The sequence below is a fragment of the Mobula hypostoma genome, chromosome X1 (assembly GCF_963921235.1).
Source record: "Mobula hypostoma chromosome X1, sMobHyp1.1, whole genome shotgun sequence".
Taxonomy (NCBI): Eukaryota; Metazoa; Chordata; class Chondrichthyes; order Myliobatiformes; family Myliobatidae; genus Mobula; species Mobula hypostoma.
Genome location: NC_086128.1, coordinates 17,496,591 through 17,519,073, shown reverse-complemented (window position 1 = coordinate 17,519,073; position 22,483 = coordinate 17,496,591). Strand labels below are relative to the sequence as shown.

Here is a 22,483-nt window from a genome sequence, read left to right as displayed (position 1 = left end):
TATTGGTCGGACCGCACTTGGAGTATTGTGAGCAGTTTTGGGCCCCTTATCTAAGAAAGGATGTGCTTGACATTGGAGAGGGTCCAGAGGAGGTTCACAAGAATGATCCCAGGAATGAAAGGATTAATATATGAGGAGCATTTGATGGCAGTGGGTCTGTGAGTTTAGAAGAATGAAGGGTGATCTCATTGAAACCTACTGAATATTGGCCTAGATAGAGTGGATGTGGAGAGGACATTTCCAATAGTGGAGGAGTCTCAGACCAGAAAGCCCAGCCTCAGAATAGAAGGGCATCCCTTTAATCAAAGGGTAGTAAATCTGTGGAATTCATTGCCACCGACAGCTGTGGAGGCCAAGTCATGGGGAAAATTTAAAGTGGAGATTTGTAAGGTCTTGATTAGCAGAGGTTATGGGGAGAAGGGAGGAGAATGGGGTTGACAGGGTGGAACCAGGTGAGGAGGGACAATTGGCAGATGGAGGAGGGGAGAGTGAAAATAGTAACAGAGTCCAGGAGGTGACAAAGGGCTGCAGATAGTGGGATCTGATAGCAGAGGACGGTGGAGCATGGAACCAAATAAAGGAGGTGGGGTGGGGGGAGATGGAGTGGGCACATTTTCTTTTGTGGGATAGAGACCATAGCTAAGTCTTGCAAGACCACAGATGTTTATCTTATTCATTTCTGTGAGTAATCATGACACCCTTAGCGGTTGTGCCTTCACTTGAGAACTAACCCCCAGAGCTGTCTCCTTCCTCTTTCTGTGAGATGTCCCTCAGCATTTGTGGCCCTCTGTTTGACCTGTTGCCAAAATTTGTGAAGTTCCTAAGACCTTTCCTATGTTGTTGGTTGTGGTGTGGATGTGGGCAGCTGCTGAAGATGAATTCTTCCACTCTTAGGCATGTGTATGTGTGGGGACTGCAAAGGTACAGTAATGAAGGCACCAACTTTCTTCAGTGGTATCTCATGGTGCAGTGTCACTCCAGTGGTGTCTTGTGGTGCAGTGTAGTTCCAGTGAGAGTGCTGTCCCAACCTGAGGTGAGACCCCATCATGTGATTTCCTGGCCTCCAGCTGTACCGCCATCATCCTACATTCGGATTACCACACAGCGCAGGCTGCTGATCCAGCCGCCATACCCTACCATGTCCCGAGGCTGCAAAGGACACCCTTGTCAATACTCCATTGTGCATGTCAGGATGTCCACAGTGGTTTGCCCTCTCCGAGCCTTGTGCCTGTACACTTGTGTACTGTGACCCATTACTGAATCTGATTCAGAGCTGGTGCTTCCAACACGGTAGTGCCACATTGTGTGGTGGAAACGAGTGGCACTTTGTCAGTCATCCGACTCTGGACGCTGGGAATTGTTGCGGGAGTTGCCACTGTATGGCATTCCACTCAACTTCATGTGCCCCATCATTGAAATGTTCCCACAACCTATGGACTCACATTTATGGATTCTTCATCTCATGTTCTAGATATTTATTGTTTATTTATTTATTTATTATGATTATTTCTTTTTGTACTTGCGGGGTTTGTTGTCTTTTGCACACTGGTTGAATGCCCAAGTTGGTGCAGTCTTTCATTGATTCAATTATGATTATTATTCTATTATGGATTTATTGAATATCCCTGTAAGAAAATGAACCTTTGACATTGTTATTACATGTACTTTGACATTAAATGTACTTTGAATTTTGGACTTTATCTCAACCATGTTATTATCAGCACTTTTAAAATAGCAGACAGAACATTATCATCTGAACCTGTTCATCTTTGACAGCTATGTTTTCAGCTGAAATTTCCTTCCTCTGTGCCTCTGTCCCCTCCTTCGCAATCTTGTAATTATCATTCAGTCAACATTCTAAAATACAGACAATTTTGTTTCATAATCAGAGGAATGGGAGTTAAGCTGACCCTTCATAAGTCACAGCCATTGAGGACTGTGTTCAGTTCTGGTTGTTGCACTTCAGCAAGGGTGAAAGAGTGTGGAAGAGATTTACCAGAACGGTTCCAGGAAGAAAGGTTGTTGATTCGAAGGTTAACTTTGGATCAACCTCAGGCTGAGATTATGACAGGTTTGGAACACCTCGACAGAGAAGCTGTTCTCAGTAACCCATGAACAAGGGCCAGGCGAAACAGATTTTTTTTGAGCGGGAGATATTTAGGGATGCAAGCAAGACTTTTCTAATGTTATTGCTGTTGTGTATCAGCTTTACGATACATGGTAAAGCAGCTGGTTGAACAGCTTTGCAAGAATCCCTCTGATCCCCCCATCCAATAGCTCTACCCCACAAATCCTCACCCACTCCCCCTCCCTCACTGCCACTCACTCCTTCACTACCTCCCAAAACCCCCACAGCTCAATCTCTACATGCGAAGCACCCCACCTCTGCATGCACGACTACCCATGCTCCTAAGCATTCACAGCCCCTACATCCCACACCCCTCCTCATGCCCTACACCGCCCCCCCGCCACTTAAAGTCAACTCCCGTCCACAGCTTGACTAAAGTCTGACCCTCCTCAGCAGTGCTTCTCTGCGACAAGAGTGTTGGATCAAGCCACGATCCCACTGAATGGCAGAGCGGGCTCAAGGTGCTGATTGTCTGAATCCTGCTCCAACTTCTCACCGAGAAGAGATGGACCCCTGCCATTGGTCTGGGAGTGTTGGCGTTCATCCAAGGACATCTCTGCTTTACCAGATCAGCTGTGAATCAGAATCAGGTTTAATATCACTGGCATATTCCGTGAAATTTGTTGTTTTGCAGCAGCAGTGCATTGCAATACATAATAATAACTAAATTACAATAAGAAATATATATACACATTAACTAGGCATTCAATAACAAGTTTAACAGACCTGATAACATGCTTTAGACACAGTGGTGTTTCCACATTTGGGTCGAGTTCAGAAGTAGTCATAAGACAGATGCTCTGACCTCAGATTTAAGTGAATTGTGACAATCTGTTGGTTTAAGATAACAGCGTCTAAACTTTGACTCTACTTTGATGATTACAAGGTTGTGGACTTGGGGCACAGCTTTAGCTTGCACTAGGGTCCCTGCCACAGTCTGTTGACTTAAGCCTCCTCTCTGGTTAGGGAACTGGCAGTTTTCAAGGACAGAACTTTAAGGCTTTGGGAGAGTTGGGGGGTGTAGTAGTGCAGATTTGGGAGGGAGGGAGTGGGACAGTTGGCGGGATTCGTGTCAGGGCAGCAAATGGCGCAGCAGTTAGTGCCCTTTCTGCACAGCTCCAGTGACCCGGGATCGATCCCAGCCTCTGTGCGTTCTCCGTGTGACTGCGTGGGCTTCCTCCGTATGCTCCCACATGCCAACAATGTACAAGGTAGGTGGGGTAATTGACCACTGTAAAGGTGTGTGGGCGAGGAGTCGAATCTGGAGGAGCTGATTAGAAATCAGTGGGGTGGAAGGCACGTGATGGGATTGCTCTGACAGCTGGCATCGACTCGATGGGCCAAATGGCTTCCTTCTATGTATGATCAAGAAATATGAAGGATGATTTCCCTTACACACACTGGGTAAAATAATTGTATTTGTTTCGCCAGCAGCCCTATGCCCCAACAGCCCAGCAAATGACTCCACCAAGTCCGAACACCAATAGTAGCAGTAACAGCAGCAGCGTCGCAGGGGAGCAGCTGAGTAAAACCAACCTGTACATCCGCGGGCTCCACCCTGGCACGACTGACCAGGACCTTGTCATGCTCTGCCAACCGTAAGTACCCCTGACTGCTTTGAACCATCGTGCATCGAGGGAAGGATGATCATTGTTGAGGATTGCAGGCGAACCTTGTTGAATCAGCGATGAGAGAGAATGTATTCCACCCCCCATGAGAACTCAAGTTAAAGCTTTCCCCTGCCACTTGCCTGTCTCATGGTTTTTGTGGTGGAGTGCACTCTCTATAAAGCAGTTGAGTTTCCAATGAAGAATGAGAAAAGCTGTCACAATGCTAAGGGTGTTTAAAGACTGGACTCTACATTGAGAGGGTAGTTTCAGAATGCTATTGAGCTGATGATTGTTGCTGCATATTTTAGAAGGCTTTTTTGTACAACAGTAGCATTTTACATGCTTTATATAGCATTAATGTCAAAAGACGTGCTAAGCTGTGTCAGATGAAACAACTGGTGCAGACATAGAGCCAAAGGCCTGTTTTGTATCTGTGATGTGCAAAATGGCAGAGGCTTGGGTTCTGACCTGAGTCAGAACATGGTTGGTTCGAGTCAAGTTGAGTTTATTGTCATGTGCACAAGTACGGTGTGGTACAGATACAGTGGAAAACTTGAAGCAGCTGCACAGGCATGTCGGTACTGACAACACACTGAACATAAATTATATCAGACTGTGAAGAAAAAAGACAGTGCAAAAGAAGACATTTTAAAAAAAGCACATCCACAGCAATGCAAAAAGTGGTCTGTGGAGTTCTGTTGCCCAGCCAGGGAACGTCTGTGGAGGTCGGTTCAAGAACCTGATGGTTGTGGGAAAGCAACTGTTCCTGAACCTGGTGCTATGGGACCTTAGGCTTCTATGCCTCCTGTCTGGCCATAGCAGCAAGAAGAGGGCATGGCCTAGATGGTGGGGATCTTTGATGACAGATGCTGCCTTCTTGAAGCAGTGCCTCTTGTAGGTGCTATCAAACCCCTTGGTGCTCTTTTGAAGAGCGGGGGGGGGGGAGGTTACCTCCTCATGACCCAGACAATATTTATCCCTTCAACCACATATCAGTGATTGCTAGTGCCCATCTCGGGCATAGACATGATAGCGAAGAAGGCATTAGGCATGCTGGCCACCATTCAGAGATAGGAGTTGGAACATTATGTTGTAATCCAATCCATTGAGGGTAAAGCCATCCCTGAGCACATCTACATGATATGCTGTCACAGGAGAGCAGCATCCATCATCAGGGACCCCCCTTTTCTCACTGCTACCATCAGAAAGAAGGTACAGGGGCCTCAGGACTCACACCACCAGGCTCAGGAACAGTTACTACCCCTCAAACATCAGGCTTCTGAACCGGTGGGGATAACTTTACCCACCCCAACATTAAACTGTTTCCCACAACCTATGGACTCAGTTTCAAGACTCTTCATCTCATGTCCTCAATATTTATTGCTTATTTATTATTATTACTTTTTAATTTTGTATTTGCACGATTTGTTGTCTTTTGCACATTGTCCACCCTGTTGAATGTGGTCTTTCATTGATTCTGTTGTGGTTCTTGGAGTTACTGAGTATGCCCGCAAGAACTTTGAACTCTGGTCGTTGCAGTTGTACCAGCCATTGGTGAGGGTGCACTTGGAGTAGTGGGTATAGTTTTGGTCGTCTATTAAATGAAAGATGTCATTAAGCTGGAATGAGCACAGAGAAGATCTATGAGAATGTTGCTAGGACTTGAGGGTCTGAGTTGAGCAGGTTGGGACTTTGTTAATTGGAGAGCAGGAGGCTGAGTAGTTACCTTATAAAAGTGTACAAAGCCATGAGGGGTGTAGATAAGGTTAATGCATGCATTCCTTTTCCCAGAGTTGGGGAATCAAAACTCAAGGACATAAGTTTAAAGTGAGAAGGGAGAGGTTTAAAAAGCACCCTAGCGAAAATTTCATCACGCAGAGGCTAGTGGGACTATGGAGCTGCCAGAGGAAGTGGTTGAGGCAGGTACAATAACAACAGTTGAACAAGTTAGGTCTTTATTCTTTGGAGCGTAGAAGGTTGAGAGGGGACTTGATAGAGGTGTTTAAAATTATGAGGGGGATTGATAGAGTTGACGTGGTTAGACTTTTTCCATTGAGAGTGGGGGAGATTCAAACAAGAGGACATGAGTTGAGAGTTAAAGGGCAAAAGTTTAGGGGTAACATGAGGGGGAACTTTTTTACTCAGAGAATGGTAGCTGTGTGGAGCGAGCTTCCAGCAGAAGTGGTTGAGGCAGGTTCGATGTTGTCATTTAAAGTTAAATTGGATAGATATATGGACAGGAAAGGAATGGAGGGTTATGGGTTGAGTGCAGGTCGGTGGGACTAGGTGAGAGTAGGAGTTCAGCACGGACTAGAAGGGCCGAGATGGCCTGTTTCCGTGCTGTAATTGTTATATGGTTATATAGTTACGAGATATTTGGATAGGTACGTGAATAGGAAAGGTTAAGAGCGATATCATCTAAAAGTGGGCAAGTGGGACTACTTTAGATGGGAATCTTGGTCGATATGGATGAGTTGGGCTGAAGGGCCTTTTCCCATGCTGTATGACTGTGATTCCATGGCACCTCTAAGCCAGGGTTGGTGGTGGAGACACTCACAATAGAGATTCTTAAGAGACTCTTAAATAGGCATGTGAATGCAGAAAGAATGGAGGGACATGGTCATTGTGTAGGCAGTAGGGATTAGCTTGGTTAGGTGTTTAATTACCACCAAAGGGCATGTTCCTATGCTGTACTGTACTATGTTCCAAGATTCTACGGCCTATTTCAAGTCACTCGGCAGCAACTGAAGATGGGTTTGAGGATAATCTCCGATAGTCAGAGCAACCATGACAGACAGCAGATCAGGTCCTCAGTACCACCCAGGCTTGGGTTCAATTTAAACTCAGTGTGCTTCACTGATAAAAGAACATTCAATGGGATTGTAAGGTCTCAGTTCTTCGCTTGCGAACTTCCAAGCTTGACTTGCAGGCATAGGGATCTCGGTGAGGAACCAGTCGAGGTAAGTTAATGAATGTTGTTAAATAGCTGTGGGTATTACAGTTCATTTCTTTGCACAATTAAACCCTATGTACTTTCAACATTAAATCAGTGGCAGTTCAATAAGAAAAAATTGAATATGTCAAAGCAGTTCCTGTTGACTTATTTGGGTTAATTGATATTTTCAACCATGGGATTTATATTAAGGACAGGCAGCGGTAAGAAGACACAGAGTCAGAAATGAGAGAAGCAACAAGGGAAAAGTACTTTCTTGTATGGGCTCTGTTTTACATGTCAGCTGGCACAGAGCTTCTGTAGTGGCAGGCCAGCTGGTGAGACCAGTCACACTGACCCGTTATGGTTCTGGTGTCACTCATCAAGGATGACACACCTATTCGACTGATGAAGCGAGGTAGTGCATTTCCCCGTACAGCTGTCAGAAGAGCCCTACAGCTCTGTTTCAATCCAGTTTCCATTTTAACTGGGAACAATCCCAGATCCGCGTGAAGCATAGATCGACATTTCCCTCCTGCAGCCACTGGCTGTGGCCACAGGCCAACTACGTTTCTGTTGCAATACCAGCCCCTTTAATTATCTCCAACACTCCAATTAATTCACCTCTTAAGCATCTCTGCTCGAGGGAATGTACGGAAACAGCCCCTTCAGCCCATAAAGTTAATGCTGACCATCAACCACCCATTTACACTATTCCTACATTAATCCCATTTCATTCTCCTCATTCATATCTACTCACTCTAGATTCCACCAGTCACCATTCTAAGGGTTAATTTACAGCACCCAATTAACCCACCAATTCAAACATCTTAAGACAATAAGGCCATAAGATATAGGAGCAGAAGTAGGCCATTCAGCCCATTGAGTCTGCTCCGCCATTCAATCATGGGCTGATCCAATTCTTCCAGTCATCCCCACTCCCCTGCCTTCTCCCTATATCCTTTGATGCCCTGGCTAATCAAGAACCTATCTATCTCGACCTTAAATGCACCCAGTGACTTGGCTTCCACAGCTGCTTGTGGCAACAAATTCCACAGATTAACCAACCTCGGACTAAAGTAATTTCTCTGCATCTCTCTTCTAAATGGCCGTCCTTCAATCCTGAAATCCTGCCCCCTTGTCCTAGACTCCCCTACCATAGGAAATAACTTTGCCATATCTAATCTGTTCAGGCCTTTTAACATTCGGAATGTTTCAATGAGGTCCCCCCTCATTTCTCCTAAATCCAGGGAATACAGCCCAAGAGCTGCCAGATGTCCCTCATATGGTAATCCTTTCATTCCTGGAATCTTTCTCGTCTTTGGGATATAGGAGGAAACCAGAGTGCCCGGGGTGGGGAAAAGCCATGTGATCACAGGGAGAACATGCAAACACCACACAGACAACACCCTAGGTCAGGGTTGAAGCAGTAAGTGTTAAAGGTGTTGTATTTGAACCCAGTGGTTTTACCTTGCTTTCAGCCTGTGGCTACAGACATGTTAACCCTTCCAAGCCCAATGTAACTGGCATAAAGATGCTGTAGGTCCTCAACACCCGGAAGAAACCCACACCGTCATGGAGAGAACTTACGAACTCCCTATAGACAGTGGTGGGAATCAAACTCCAGTTGGTGATCGCTGGTGCTATAAAGCAATTGCACTAACTGATACACTACCGTGCCAAGAATAGAGGGATATGGACCATGTGCAGGCAGAAGGAATTAGTTTAATCTGGCACTGTGCTTAGCACGGACATTGTGGACCGAAGGGCCTGGCCCTGTGCTGTCCTGTGTTCTTTGTTCTATTGGAAGAAGTGCAACTGAATCACTGTTTCACCTGGGAGATGACTTTGAGTACCTGGATGGTGGGATGGGAAGAGATGAAAGAGATATTTCACTTCCTGTGCTTGGGAAAGGGTGGTGAGAAGGGGGACTGGGTGTGGTAGAGATGGAACAGCAGAGCGGGATTTCATTTCAGAAATGGCAGACATTATGGGAGATAATCTGTTGAATGTGGAAAGTGTTGGAGTGGAAGGGGAGGCGGGAGAGAGGAGAGGGATGAGAGCAGACATCCAGAATCAGAATCAGATATATTATTGACTGATGATGTGACATGAAATTTGTTGTTTTGAGGCAACAGTACAGTGTGATGATGTAAAGTTATAATTAATTGCAAAAATAAATGAATAGTGTAAAAACAAGTTCATGTTCATGGGTTTATGGGCTGTTCAGGAATCTAATGGTGGAGGGGAAGACGATGTTTCCGCGAGTCTCCAGGCTCCTGTACCTACTTCCCTGTGCTAATGAGAAGAGGGCATGTCCTGGATAGTGAGTGTCCTTAATGATGGATGACACCTCTTGAAGATACACTCGATGGTGGAGAGGGTTGTGCCTGTGATGGAGCAGGCTGTGTTTACAATCCTCTGCAGTCTTTTGTAATCCTGTGCATTAGAGCCCACATACCAGGCCGTGATGCAAGCAGTCAGAATGCTCACCACCAAGGTTTGCTGGAGCCTTTGGTGATATACCAAATCTCCTCAAACTCCTAACATGCTGGAAATGGAACAGACTTGGCCAGGAGCCCTGTCAGCAATGTTGTAGGCGAAGCCATGGGTAAGGAAGGTGACATCACCGGGCCCGATACAGTAGAGGCAGGGAAATGGGGTGAATTGAAAGGCGCCCTTCCAGGAAGTGAGATGTGAGGAGGTATCGTTGATGGCGGCTGAGGGAGTCTGTGGGCTTCTAGTGCATGTTGGTCACTAACCTCTCCCCTACGATGGGTGTGGAGATGTCGAGAGAGGGTGGAGTGAGGCAAGGATGTGTGGAAATGAAAGCAGGGTGGAAATTGGCAGAAATAGTAATGACATTTTAAAATTCTGTACGAGTTCAGGAAGCGGCACCACTGCAGTCAGAGTGCAGGAAAATGCGGCAAGGGGCCTTAGTTGGAATGCAACAAGGACTGATCCACATATTCCATAAAGAAATAGATATAAATTGGCTCCAGGCAAGGTCCCCAAGTCTACACTGTTGATTTGGAGAAAGTGGATCGAGTTGGAAGAGAAGTGGTCCAATGTAAGTGCAAGGTCATGTGGAAGTGGAGGTTACAAGTTGTGGAAGGGGGCCGGCTGGGTTTCTGTTCAAGGAAGAGAGAAGCGCTCTCAGACCATCCTGGGGTGGGCCGGTGGTGCAGAGAGGCGGCATGGTAAAGATAAGACAGTTGCAACCAGGGATTTGGAAACTGTTGAAGTGACGGAAGATGTCTCACGGATGTAAGTGAGAAGGGACTAGTTAGGGAGGTTGTTACGGGCGGAAATTGGTTTATTTAAGAACATAAGAAATAGGAGCAGAAATCGGCTATCTGACCCATCAAGCCTGCTCTGCTATTCAGACTCAGCTCCACCTACCTGACTTTTCCCCTATAGCCCTTAATTCCCCTTCTACACAAAAATCTAGCTGTGTATTAAATATACTCTACTGCCTCCCTGAGCAGAGAATTTCACAAATTCAATACTTTTTTTTTGGAAAAACAGGTTCTCCTCATCTCCATTCTAAATACAAACCCCATTTCCAGAAAAGTTGGAATATTTTTCAAAATGCAATAAAAACAAAACTCTGTGATATGTTAATTCACGTGAACCTTTATTTAACTGACAAAAGTACAAAGGAAAGATTTTCAATAGTTTTACTGACCAACTTAATTGTATTTTGTAAATATACACAAATTTAGAATTTGATGGCTGCAACACACTCAACAAAAGTTGGGACAGAGTTAAAATAAGATTGAAAAGTGCACAGAAAAATCATGCTACTGTGACAATTATAGCCACCTGGGCTCGGGAGTACTTCGGAAAACCATTGTTACTCAACACAGTCCGTCGCTGCATCCAGAAATGCAACTTGAAACTGTATTACGCAAGGAGGAATCCATACATCAACTCTATGCAGAAACGCCGGCGAGTTCTCTGGGCCTGAGCTCATCTCAGATGGACCGAAAGACTGTGGAACCGTGTGCTGTAGTCAGATGAGTCCACATTTCAGCTAGTTTTCGGAAAAAACGGGCGTCGAGTTCTCCGTGCCAAAGATGAAAACGACCATCCAGATTGTTATCAGCGAAAGGTGCAAAAGCCAGCATCTGTGATGGTATGGGGGTGCATCAGTGCCCACGGCATGGGTGAGTTGCATGTATGTAAAGGTACCATTGACTCTGAGGCGTATATTAGGATTTTAGAGAGACCTATGTTGCCATCAAGGCGATGTCTTTTCCCGGGACGTCCATGCTTATTTCAGCAGGACAATGCCAGACCACATTCTGCACGGGCTACAACAGTGTGGCTTTGTAGACACAGAGTGCGTGTGCTTGACTGGCCTGCTGCCAGTCCAGATCTATCTCCTATTGAAAATGTATGGCACATCATGAAGAGGAGAATCAGACAATGGAGACCATGGACTGTTGAACAGCTGAAGTCTTATATCAAGCAAGAATAGACAAAATTTCCAATTGCAAATCTACTACAATTAGTATCCTCAATTCCAAACGATTAAAAAGTGTTATTAAAAGGAAAGATGATGTAACACAATGGTAAACATGCCTCTGTCCCAACTTTTGTTGAGTGTGTTGCAGCCATCAAATTCTAAATTTGTGTATGTTTACAAAATACAATTAAGTTAGTCAGTAAAACTATTGAAAATTTTTTCTTTGTACTTTTGTCAGTTAAATAAAGGTTTCACTTGAATTAACATATCACAGATTTTTGTTTTTATTGCATTTTGGAAAATATCCCAACTTTTCTGGAAATGGGGTTTGTATATTCTCCTGAATCTTGCTGCTGTGTCTCCCATTTCTAGTCTCAGCCACCAGTGTAAAGAACTTTCCTGCCTCCATCTTACCTATCCCTTTCATAATTTTATACTTTCCTATAAGATCCCCTCTCATTCTTCTGAATTTCAGTGAGCATAGTCCCAGACAACACAATCTCTCCTCATGGAATAATCTCCCTCATCTCTGGAATTAGCCTGATGAACACTTCCTCCAAAGCCAGTATATCTTTCCTCAAGTAAGGAGACCAGAACTGCACGCAGGTGCGACCTCACCCAGTACCCTGTACATTTGCAGCAAAACCACCCTGCTCTTAAATTTACTCCCCCTGGCAATGAAGGCCAACATTCCATTTGCCTTCTTGATAACCTGTTGCACCTGCGAACCAAGCTTTTGCAATTCATGCACAAACACACCCAAGTCCGTCTGCACAACAGCATGTTGCAGTTTTTCACTATGTAAATAATAATCTGACCTTTTATTTTTTTTCTTCCAAAGTGAATGACCTTGCATTTACAAACATTGTACTCCATTTACAAATATTGTACCCCCAAACAGTAGTAAGGACATGGTCTACAGATTACAATGGGAGATGGAAAATGCATGCCAAAAAGCAATGTTGCAATAGTCATAGGGGATTTCAGTATGCAGATAGATTGGGAAAATCAGGTTGATGCTGGATCCCAAGAAGGGGAATTTCTAGAATGCCTATAAAATGGCTTTTTAGAGTAGCTTGTGCTTGAGCCCACAAGAGGACTAGCTGTCCTGGATTGGGTGTTGTGCAATGAACTGGAATTGATTAAGTAGCTTAAACTGCAAGAACCCTTAGAGGCAAGTGATCGTAATATCATAGAATTCACCCTGAAATTTGAGAAGGAGAAGCTAAAGTCAGATGTATTAGTATTACAGTGGAGCAAAGGGAATTATAGAAGCATGAAAGAGGAGTTGGCCAGAATTGATTGGTAAAGAACACTGGCAGGGATGACGACAGAGCAGCAAAGGCTGGAATTTCTGGAAGCAGGATTTACAGGATATATACATCCCAAAGAGGAAGAAGTATTCTAAAGGCAAGATGATAAAACCGTGGCTAACAAGAGAAGTTAAAGCCAACATAAAAGGCAAAGAGAGGGCATATAATAGAGCAAAAATTAATGGGAAGTTGGAGGATTGCTAGCCGGTAATATTAAAGATGATATCAAAAGTTTCTTCAAATACATAAAGTATAAAAAAGAGAGGCAAGAATGAATATTGGACCATTGGAAAACGATGCTGGAGAGGAAGTAATGGAGAACAAAGAAAAGGTAGACAAACTGAATAAGTGTTTTGTATCAGTTTTCACTAGCAGTATGCTTGAAGTTTAAGTTCAGGGGTCAGAAGTGTGTGAAGTCGCTATTATTAGGGAGAAGGTTCTTGGGAAACTAAAAGGTCTGAAGGTAGATAAGTCACCTGCACCAGATGGTGTACATCCTAGGGTTCTGAAAGATGTGGCTGGAGAGATTGTGAAGGCATTAGTAATGATCTTTCTAGATTATGGAATGGTTCAGGAAGACGGGAACATTGCAAATGTCAAAGGGAGAGAGACAGAAGAAAGGAAACTATAGGTCAGTTAGTCTGACCTCAGTGGTTGGGAAGATGTTGGAGTCGATTGTTAAGGATGTGGTTTCAGGGTACTTAGAGGCACAGGATAAAATAGGCTGCAGTCAGCATGGTTTCCTCAAGGGAAAGCAGGATAGACAAAGGAGAATCGGTGGATGTTGTGTACTGTACTTGGATTTTCAGAAGGCCTTTGACAAGTTGCTACACATGAGGCTGCTTAACAAGCTATGAACCCATGGCATTACAGGAAAGATTCTAGCATGGATAAAGCAGTGGCTGGTTGGCAGGAGGCAAAGAGTGGGAACAAAGGGAGCCTTTCTGGTTGGTTGTCAGTGACTATTGGTGTTCCACAGGGGCCTGTGTTGGGATTGATTCTTTTTACGTTATATGTCAATGATTTGGATGACAGAATTAATGACTTTGCTGCAAAGGTTGCAGACGTAATGAAGATAGGTGGAGGGGCAGGTAATCTTAAGGAAGCATAGAGGCTACAGAAGGACTTACACAGATTAGGAGAATGGGCAAAGAAGTGGCAGATGGAATACACTGTCAGGAAGTGTATGGTCATGCACTTTGGAAGAAGAGATGAAAGGGTTGACTATTTTCTAAATGGAGAGAAAATACAAAAAACTGAGGTGTAAAAGGATTTGGGAGTGCTTGTGCAGGATTCCCTAAAGGTTAATTTGCAGGTCAAGTCTGGTGAGGAAGGCAAATGCAATGTTCGCATTCATTTCAAGAGGACTAGAATTTCAAAGCAAGGATGTAATGTTGATACTTCATGAAGCACTGGTGATGCCTCAGTTGGAGTATTGTGAACAGTTTTGGGCTGCTTATCTTAGGATGTGCTGAAACTAGAGAGGGTTCAAAGGAGGATCATGAAAATGATTCCAGGATTGAATGGCTTGTCATATGAAGAGTGTTTGATGGCTCTGGGCCTGTATTCACTGCAATTCAGAAGAATGAGGGGTGACCTAATTGAAACCTGTGGAGGCCAAGTCTTTCCGTATATTTAAGGCAGAGGTTGATAGATTCTTTTATTGGTCAGGCCAAGAAGGGATGTGGGGTGAAGTCAGGAGATTGGGACTGAGAGGGAAAATAGATCAGCTACGATCTACGGTGGAGCTGACTTGATGGGCCAGATAGTCTAATTCTCTCCTATGTCTTGTGGTCTTATGGTTTTATTTGCCAGACCATTGCCCTCTCACATAACCTATCTATATCCCTCTGCAGACTCTCCACATCCTCAGCACAATATGCTTTTCCACTTAAGTTAAGTGTATAAACAAATTTAGATACACTTGACCTGGTCCCCTCTTCTAAGTTGCTTATTCTCACATGTACTGAGAGACAGTGAAAAGCTGTTTATACTGTTCATACCGATCAGTTCAACCGTGCCCTAAGGTAGAACAAGATGAGATAATAACGGAATGCAGAATGAGGTGTAACATCTACAGAGAAAGTGCAGTGCAGTTGGAGAATAAGGTAAAAATTTATAATGAGATAGTTTGTGAGGTCAAGAGTCCCAACTTATCGTACTAGGGAACAGTTCAATAGTCTTATAACAGAAGGCTAGAAGCTGTCCTTGAGCCTGGCAGTACACACTTTCGGGGTTTTATTTCTTCTGCCCGATGGAAGAGAGAGAAGAGATAATGAAGGGTGCAGTCAGGAAGAAATTTCTTACAGCAAGAGCATGGATCCTGTGTTTGAGGTAGGGGCGACAACAAGGCTAGAACTTGTACAAGGAGGATCTCCTGAAGAAGCAGAGTCTGTGATTGTCTGTGAGGCAACAGCCTGGTATTCAGTAGTTGCCGTTAGTCCAGATGGAGGTATGGGTAGTTGACTGGGAGCAACCTGTGAACTCACCCATTTAGTGATAGGTAGCAACCCTCGCCATGGAAATATTCAGAGGCAAAGTTGCCTCAACCACCGACTGGCTTTTGAATTATCTGGGATAGGAGTGTCGAGCAACGAAGACAACCCGTCTTGTGATGCCTGCTTGTTCAGCAACCTACACAAGATGCTGGAAGAACTCAGCAGGCCAGGCAGCATCTAAAAAGGGGAATAAACAGTCGATACTTCAGACCGAGACCTTTCATGATGATGGAAAGGAAGGGGACAAAAGCCAGAATAAGAAGGTGGGGGGAAAGGGAGGAGTACAAGCTGGAAGTGATAGTGAGACCAGGTGAGGGGAATAGTGGGTGGGTGGGGAAGAGGGGAAATGAGGTAAGAAGCTGGGAGGGGATAGATGGAAGAGGTAAAGAGAATTAATCAAATAGGAGAAGACAGTGGACCATGGAAGAAAGGAAAAGAGGAGAGGTGAAGGGTAGATGAGAAAAGAAGGGTTGCGAGGGGAACCAGAGTGAGGAATGGAAAAAGAGAGAAGTGGTATGGGGAGTGATTACTGGAAGTTTAATAAATCAATCTTCATGCCATCAGGTTGAAGACTACCCAGATGGGATTTGAGGTGTCGAGCTTCCAACCTGAGTTTGGCCTCATCATGGCATTGTTAGAATGGGAATGGGTAGCCACTGGGAGATCCTGCCTTTTGTGATGGACAGAGCGAAGATCCTTGTGAAAACACAACAAGGGGGAGACTGGGAAAGAGATGGGGTCAGAGGAATTTTTTTGGGGGGGGAGACAACTGGAATTTAGCAGCAATAGACGTCTTTGATCTTTAATGTCTGAACTAGGATAGCTTTTGGGTAGAGAGAGACTGATATTTTGGAGAGAGGTCAAGAGTGTGTGGACACAACATTTCATGTGATTCTCAGGATGTGACAATAGCACAGGCACAAGACATGCTTAATAGCCTGAATAGGCCAAAGGTGGATCCAAGAGGCGAAGGGCGGAGTTAAGTTGGAATTCACATAGAGCTAGGGACGTTGCTGAATGTGTGAACTATGAAGGGGTATGAACTCGAAGGAGAGGTAGGACCAACTTGTGTTGTTTTTGCTGTAGCGTTAGAGACTGAGGGGAGACCTCATGGAATTTCATAAAATTATGACAGGCAGGGATGACAGTCAGGGTCTTTGTTCTCAGGGTAGAAATGCCAAACACTGGAGGGCATACACTTAAGGCAAGGGGGGAAAGGAGATGTTCAGGGTAATTTATTTACACAGAATTGTGGATGTCTGGAATAGGATGGTGGAGGCAGATATAATAGGGGTGTTTAAGAGCCTTTTAGATAGGCACGTGAATATATAGGGAATGGAGGGATCAGGATCATATGCAAACAGAAGAAATTTAGTTTAATTTGGCATTATGTTCAGCACAGATATTGTGGGCCGAAGGGCCTGTTCCCGTTTCCATGTTCAATGTTCTAAGATGCATGGTTGATTGGAACTTCCCCTCAGCTCCACTTTCCTACCCTGGTATTCATAACTCCTCAATAGACAAAAAATCCCTCCAGTTTGCTTGATAAGTTGCATACTGTATATTTCATGATTGCAACTCCACAGATTCCTGGAAAAGTACATTACAAAAGATTCATCCCACTCCGAGGGAAGGAATTCCTCCTCATCTCCATCTTGTAATGGCGCCTTTATTCTGACTACGCCCCCTCGTTTTGGATACCCCCATTAAGGGAAGCATCCTGTTTGCAACTCAAACAGAGGGAAGTTATTTCCTCTGATCGAGGGTAGTGGGTTGAGTTGAGGGGGGGAGGTTGATTCAGGAGCAGACCAGCAGAGCCGTTGTCTCACAACTCCAAAGTCCCAGGTTCAATCCCAGTCTCCAGTGCTGTCTGTGTGAAGTTTGTATGTTCCCCCTCTCATTCCAGAGACATGCTGGGGTTTAATTGGCTTACCCATGATATATCTAACGAGCAAAATAATCAAGGGGCATGTGACCAGTCATGTGACAGTGAACTAGTTTCAGAGCTGCAAGGAAAAATGGAAAGGAAAAGGACCAATGGGACTGTTCTACTTGGAGCCAGTATGGATTTGATGGACAAAACAACTTCCTATATTGAGATAAGTAAGTAAAATAGCCCAGCTGGGGAATAACGTGCGCAATGGGGAACAGAAGCCTAGTATTTTTATAAAAAGGTGGAGGCATATCGAAGACCTGCTGTGGGGTTAAAGAGACCCAGGGCTCAAATTTCCCACCACATAAGGTGTAAGTTCCAGAGTGCCAGTGAGCTGTCCTTCCAAGAAGGATTTCTAGCATCCCAGTATTGTCCTTGAGTCTCCCAATGCCTGGAGCACTAGATGCAACTAGCTTAGCTATGCTGCTGTGCATAGGTTGCTAATTCAATGTGGAATAGCAACGAGAGAGAGGTCAAAGGACCTGTCCTTTCCTTTACTTTCATAAACAGGATGTGCTCACCTGTGGCCAGAACAGCATTTATTACCAATCAAACTGCTAGAAATCACGAGCAGGTCAGGTGAAAGTTCTCGTGAAGGGTTATCAGCCCAAAACTTTTGTTCTGTTTCTCTCACCATAAATGCTGCCTGATCTGCTCAGTGTTTCTAACATTCTCTGTTTTTGTTTTGGGCTTCCATCAACTGCAGTTTTGCTTTTCAGCTCCCTAGAGAAGAAACGTTTTCTTTGCTTTTACCCAACCTAGTTCTCTAAGGATGTGACACTTCAATAAGAGCACATAACATTTCTCTAAACCCATCCTTCCATTGGTTACTCCCTTCCAAATCTGTTGTCCCAGTGGGCTCCCCTAAATGCCAGTCACCTTCGAGCTCACCTCGTTGTCTGAAAGAATCTGTGGAAAGAGAAACAGAGAAACCATTTCAGGTCAAAGGACCTTTAAGCTGAAATGTTAACTCTGTTTCTGTCTGCACAGATGCTTCCTGACCGGCTGAGTGTTTCCAGATTTTTTCTGTTTTTGTATCCCTTGCCCTCCTGTTGACACAGAGGTCGGAACCGTGCACTGTGCTCCATGTTTTTTTTCCCCTCTCATTTGTGTTTACCCAGCTTCGTACTAAATGCTCTGCTCTTCCCCCTCAGCCATTCCCAGTGCAATCTCTGGGGAAAGATTTCTGATTGGCTTTGTAGTAGCCATCTCACATTAATCATCCATGAGACATTTGCTGGGGCTGTGAGGTTTAAGGAGGAGTGGTTGATCTCTCAGAGACTGTTTGCCTTACGTTCAAGAAGCAGGTAACTGTTGAGCTGATCAGAGTGTATCAGTGCCCTCTGCTGGGAGAAAGGAGCGTGGATGAGGTGCATGGGAAGATACAGGTGCATGACAACGACACTAACAACGACAATAAAGGCCTTTGGCGTCAAGCAAGCTCCCAAGATGCTTTCAAACTGGGCCAGGCCTGAGCCAATGAGCTGAAGAGGAGCCTGGACACTTGAGGTTCGGGAGAGCTGAGCTGCAAAGTTAAAGGAAGCTTACGGGAGCAACTAAAGAGATGTAGAGTTAGGGTTGCTCAAAGTCCAGGACTTGAAAGGAAAAAAACCTTTAGCTAAGGAAGCAAGGCATATCAAAGCAGGAGCATCTTCAATTGAATGTATTGGGAGGCCTGCTTGACATCCCTGGGCCAAGACTCAATGGAGGCGGAAGGATGAGGGGGGGAATCTCATTGAAACCTGCCGGATGCTGAAAGGCTTGGATAGAGTGGATATGGAGAATAAGAGAGTCTGGGATCCAAGGGTTTCGGCCCGAAACGTCGACTAATCTTTTCAACTGATGCTGACTGACCTGCTGAGTTCCTCCAGTGTTCCTGTGGGATCTAAGGGTATGGTCTCAGAATAAAGGGACGACCCTTTAGAACTAAGATGAAGAGGAATTACTTCAGCAGAGGGTGGTAAATCATGGAATTTGTTGCCACAGAGGGCTGTGGAGGCCAAGTCATTGGGTATATTTAAGGCAAAGATTGTTCAGTCGTAGATTGGTAAGAGCATTAAGGTTTTACAGGGAGAAGGCAGGAGAATGGGGTTGAGAAAAAAGTCATACACACAAAATGCAGGAAAAATTCAGCAGGCCAGGTCGCATCTATAGAAAAGAGAAAACAGTCAACGTTTTGGGCTGAGACCCTTCATCAGGGCTCTCAGAATCACATCTCTTGTGATTCTGGCTTCATCAGGAACTGGTCAACTCCCTCCATAGCAACAGTTCAGGAAAACCTACCCCTAAATACTCCGGACAATAACTATGGCTTTCTTTGAGTTGTCCACAGACCTACGAGGAATATCTCAGAGAAAAATATTGTGCATTCTCATTTTTTTGGCTGTGGACTCAGAAGAAATATAGCCCATATGAAATTAATCAGAGTTGGGGCGAAGAGGGAGGATCCATAATTGTTGAGCTTATCAGATCATGAGGCATGTAGACAAGGCTGTGTTCTCACGCAATGCTGCGCCTTGTAATAATTAATACTATCTGCATCAGAGAAAGAAAAAGACGTGCTTTCATATAGTGCCTTCTCACATCTCTGAAACATCAAGCACATTGCATGCAATAAATTACTTTGAACGGTGGGTGTGTTTGAAAATGTCTTCTGAATGCAGTAATTGATGCTGTGTCAATTGTTAAATCTGGGCTTAATAGACTTTGGCGAAGCAAAAGAATTACGGCAGTGCAGAAGTCTTGTGTGCACAGCAAGAGTCCTCACAGCATGAGGTGAATGAGCAAAGAATCGGTGTTTTGTTTGATGCTGTTGGTTGGGGGGGGCAGGGGTGAAGTGTTGGCCCAGATCTTCCAGGGCCAGAAACCTGCCCTGCTTCAGATCACTGCCTGTGCATTCCGCTCGATTGACAGTGACAGTGTGGCATTCCCGGTGGGTACTGTCACCCGAAGACCAGTCTGGGTTGTAGATTCTTAGATTCATAAAGTTATATACAGGTTGAAAACAGACCCTTTGGCCCAACCTGGCTATGCTGACCAAGATGTCCTATTCACCCTTATTTGGTCCAGATCCCTCGGAACCTTTCCTGTCCATTTACCCGTCCAAATGGCTTTTGAACATTGTAATTTTACCCACCTTTACCACTTCCTCCAGCAGCTCCATTCAATTTATCCACCACCTTCTGTGTAGAAAAACTTTGTCCCTCAGATCCATGTTAGAACTTTCTGCCTTCCCACCCTGCCCTTATGTGCATGAGTTTTAAAATTCAGACTTGTATCCAAAGCAGTCTAAAGAAAGGTGGTCAGTTTTTCATCACCATAACATTACTCAGTCAAGCGAAGTCAAATTATGTGCATAAGGGCAGTGAGGTATAGGTATAGTGAAAAACTTAAAGTGCAGCAACATCTCAGATACAGACAACACACAGAACATAAATTATACACACATTATACTGTACATCAATTATACAAGACAGTGAAGAGGGAAAAAAGACTGTCCAGAAAATCTTCCTCTTTCTCTGTCCTACATGAGTATGCGTCTCTCACTCTATCTCCTGTCTTTCTGTCTCCCTCTCTCTCCCTCTCACCCCCTCTCCTCGTTCTTTCCTTCTCCTACTCCCCCAACTACTCCCTTCCCAAGTAACCGCTCTTGTTCCTGCCTCATGAGTTGATGCGCGGTACTGGACTGAGAGCTGAGCACAAGTTGCGCTCTTGAGCTTGGACAGGGTGCCCGTACTTCTGAATAGGCTACAGGTTTCTGGCATGAATCCTTGTGGCTGCAGTGATCTATGTGTCAAGCGTGCTCACAAGACCAAGCTTCAGGAAGCAGGTCAGTCCTGCACCCCTCCCACATGGGGTATTTGGAGGAATCCTCACTGGGTGGGGGGGGGGCTGTTGCTATTGATTGGATTGGCTGTGGAGAAATGGTGCTGTTCATTCTCATGTATGGAGGAGGTTTGACACCAGAGTCGGGCAAAAGGTACAGAAACTTAAGAACATGTACCACATGTTCTCAATGATGGTTTCTATCCCACTGTTATCAGACTATGTAACAGTTCTCTCATTGGCTATAAGATGAACTCTTGACCTCTCTTGTGACCTCTTTGTGGCCCTTGCTCTTTATTTGCCCACCTGCACAGTAACTTCTCTGTAACTATCACACTCTATTCTGCATTTTGTTTCTTTTTCTTTGGTACCTCAGTACACAGATGTATGAGCTAATGAAACAATAGCTTTCACTGCATCTCAGTACATATGACAATAATAAATCAATTCCAATTCGAATGGTTATCCAATTCTTTGAAGCTATATTCTACCAGGACTTCATTCAATGATTCCCGCCTCCATACCTAGCCACAAAGCACACCCCTATAAAATAAAGGTGCAGAATTGGCTGTAATTATTGAGTGCTACTCTGGTTTTATATTGTTTGACTTGATTTGGTTTAATTTCTTTCCATTCTCTATCTCTGGCATTAATTTTGTACCTGATACCAATGGTGTATTTTGCAGATTCTGGTGATATTCTGCAGCCCAATCCTGAGGGTATATTTTGGTTCTGCTCCAGTATAATTTGTGCCTGGCACTATTGCTGTTTGATACCAATTTCTGGTTTAATTATTTGCCTGGTATTTGTGTTAAATTGTTCCGATGCTAGTTCCCATCCAGTTCAGCTATAACATTGTAGCAGTGATCATTTCATAACTGTTTTTGATTTATTAACAGAGAACACGACAGCACAGTACAGGCTCTTCAGCCCACAATAATGTGCCGACCTTTTAACCTACTGCAAGATCATTCTAAAGCTTCCCTCCCACATAGCCCTCCATTTTTCTATCATCCATGTGCCTATCTAAGAGGCTCTTAATTGTCCCTAATGTATCTGCTTCCACCACCATCCCTGACAGGGCATTCCATGCACCCACCACTCTCTGTGTAAAGAACTTACCTCTGACATTCCCCCGATGCTTTCATCCAATCATTATGTCCTCTTATATTAGCCATTTTCACCCTGGGAAAAAGACACTGGCTATGCACCCAACTGCCTCTGAGAAGTTTGTACATCTCTATCAAGTCACCTCGCAGCTTCCTTCATGTGAAATGGAAAAGCCCTAGCTCGCTCAACCTTTCCTCACAAGACATGCTCTCCAATCCAGGCAGCATCCTGGTAAATCTCCTCTGCACCCTCTCTAAATCTTCCACATCCTTTCTACAATGAGGTGACCAGAACAGAATAAATTACTCCAAGTGTGATCTAACCAGAGTTTTATAGAGCTGCAACATTACCACAGGACTCTTGAACTCAGTCCCCCAACTAATAAAGGCCAACACACCATACACCTTCTTAACCACCCTGCAACTTTGAGTGATCTATGGACATGGACCAGGGATCCCTCTGTTACCTGGTTCTAACTGTTCATTTGTTGCATGTCTCCGGTTTTAACATGTCACCAAGTTATTGTGCTGATTACCAGATTCTGACATGAATCGTGCATCATATTTTGATGTTAAATTGTTATAAGGGAATCATTTAAGTTCTGGTTTGAAATAAAAATATAAAATGCTGAAAACACTCATCACAACAGGTAGCAGCTGTGGA

The 22,483-nt window shown here is 44.4% G+C and overlaps 1 protein-coding gene across 10 annotated transcripts in view; it reads left to right on the top strand.

The window, feature by feature from the left end:
* LOC134340291 (RNA-binding motif, single-stranded-interacting protein 2-like) overlaps positions 1 to 22,483 on the top strand; it is a 260,578-nt gene that overhangs the window by 112,092 nt on the left and 126,003 nt on the right. For 6 of the 10 annotated variants that reach the window (XM_063037346.1, XM_063037345.1, XM_063037349.1 and 3 more), the window contains exon 2: positions 3,560 to 3,726. In XM_063037346.1, the coding sequence (XP_062893416.1) occupies positions 3,560 to 3,726 (167 nt within the window). The remainder of the gene's footprint in view (positions 1 to 3,559; positions 3,727 to 22,483) is intronic. The other 4 variants (XM_063037347.1, XM_063037344.1, XM_063037351.1 and 1 more) reach the window with 1 other exon arrangement.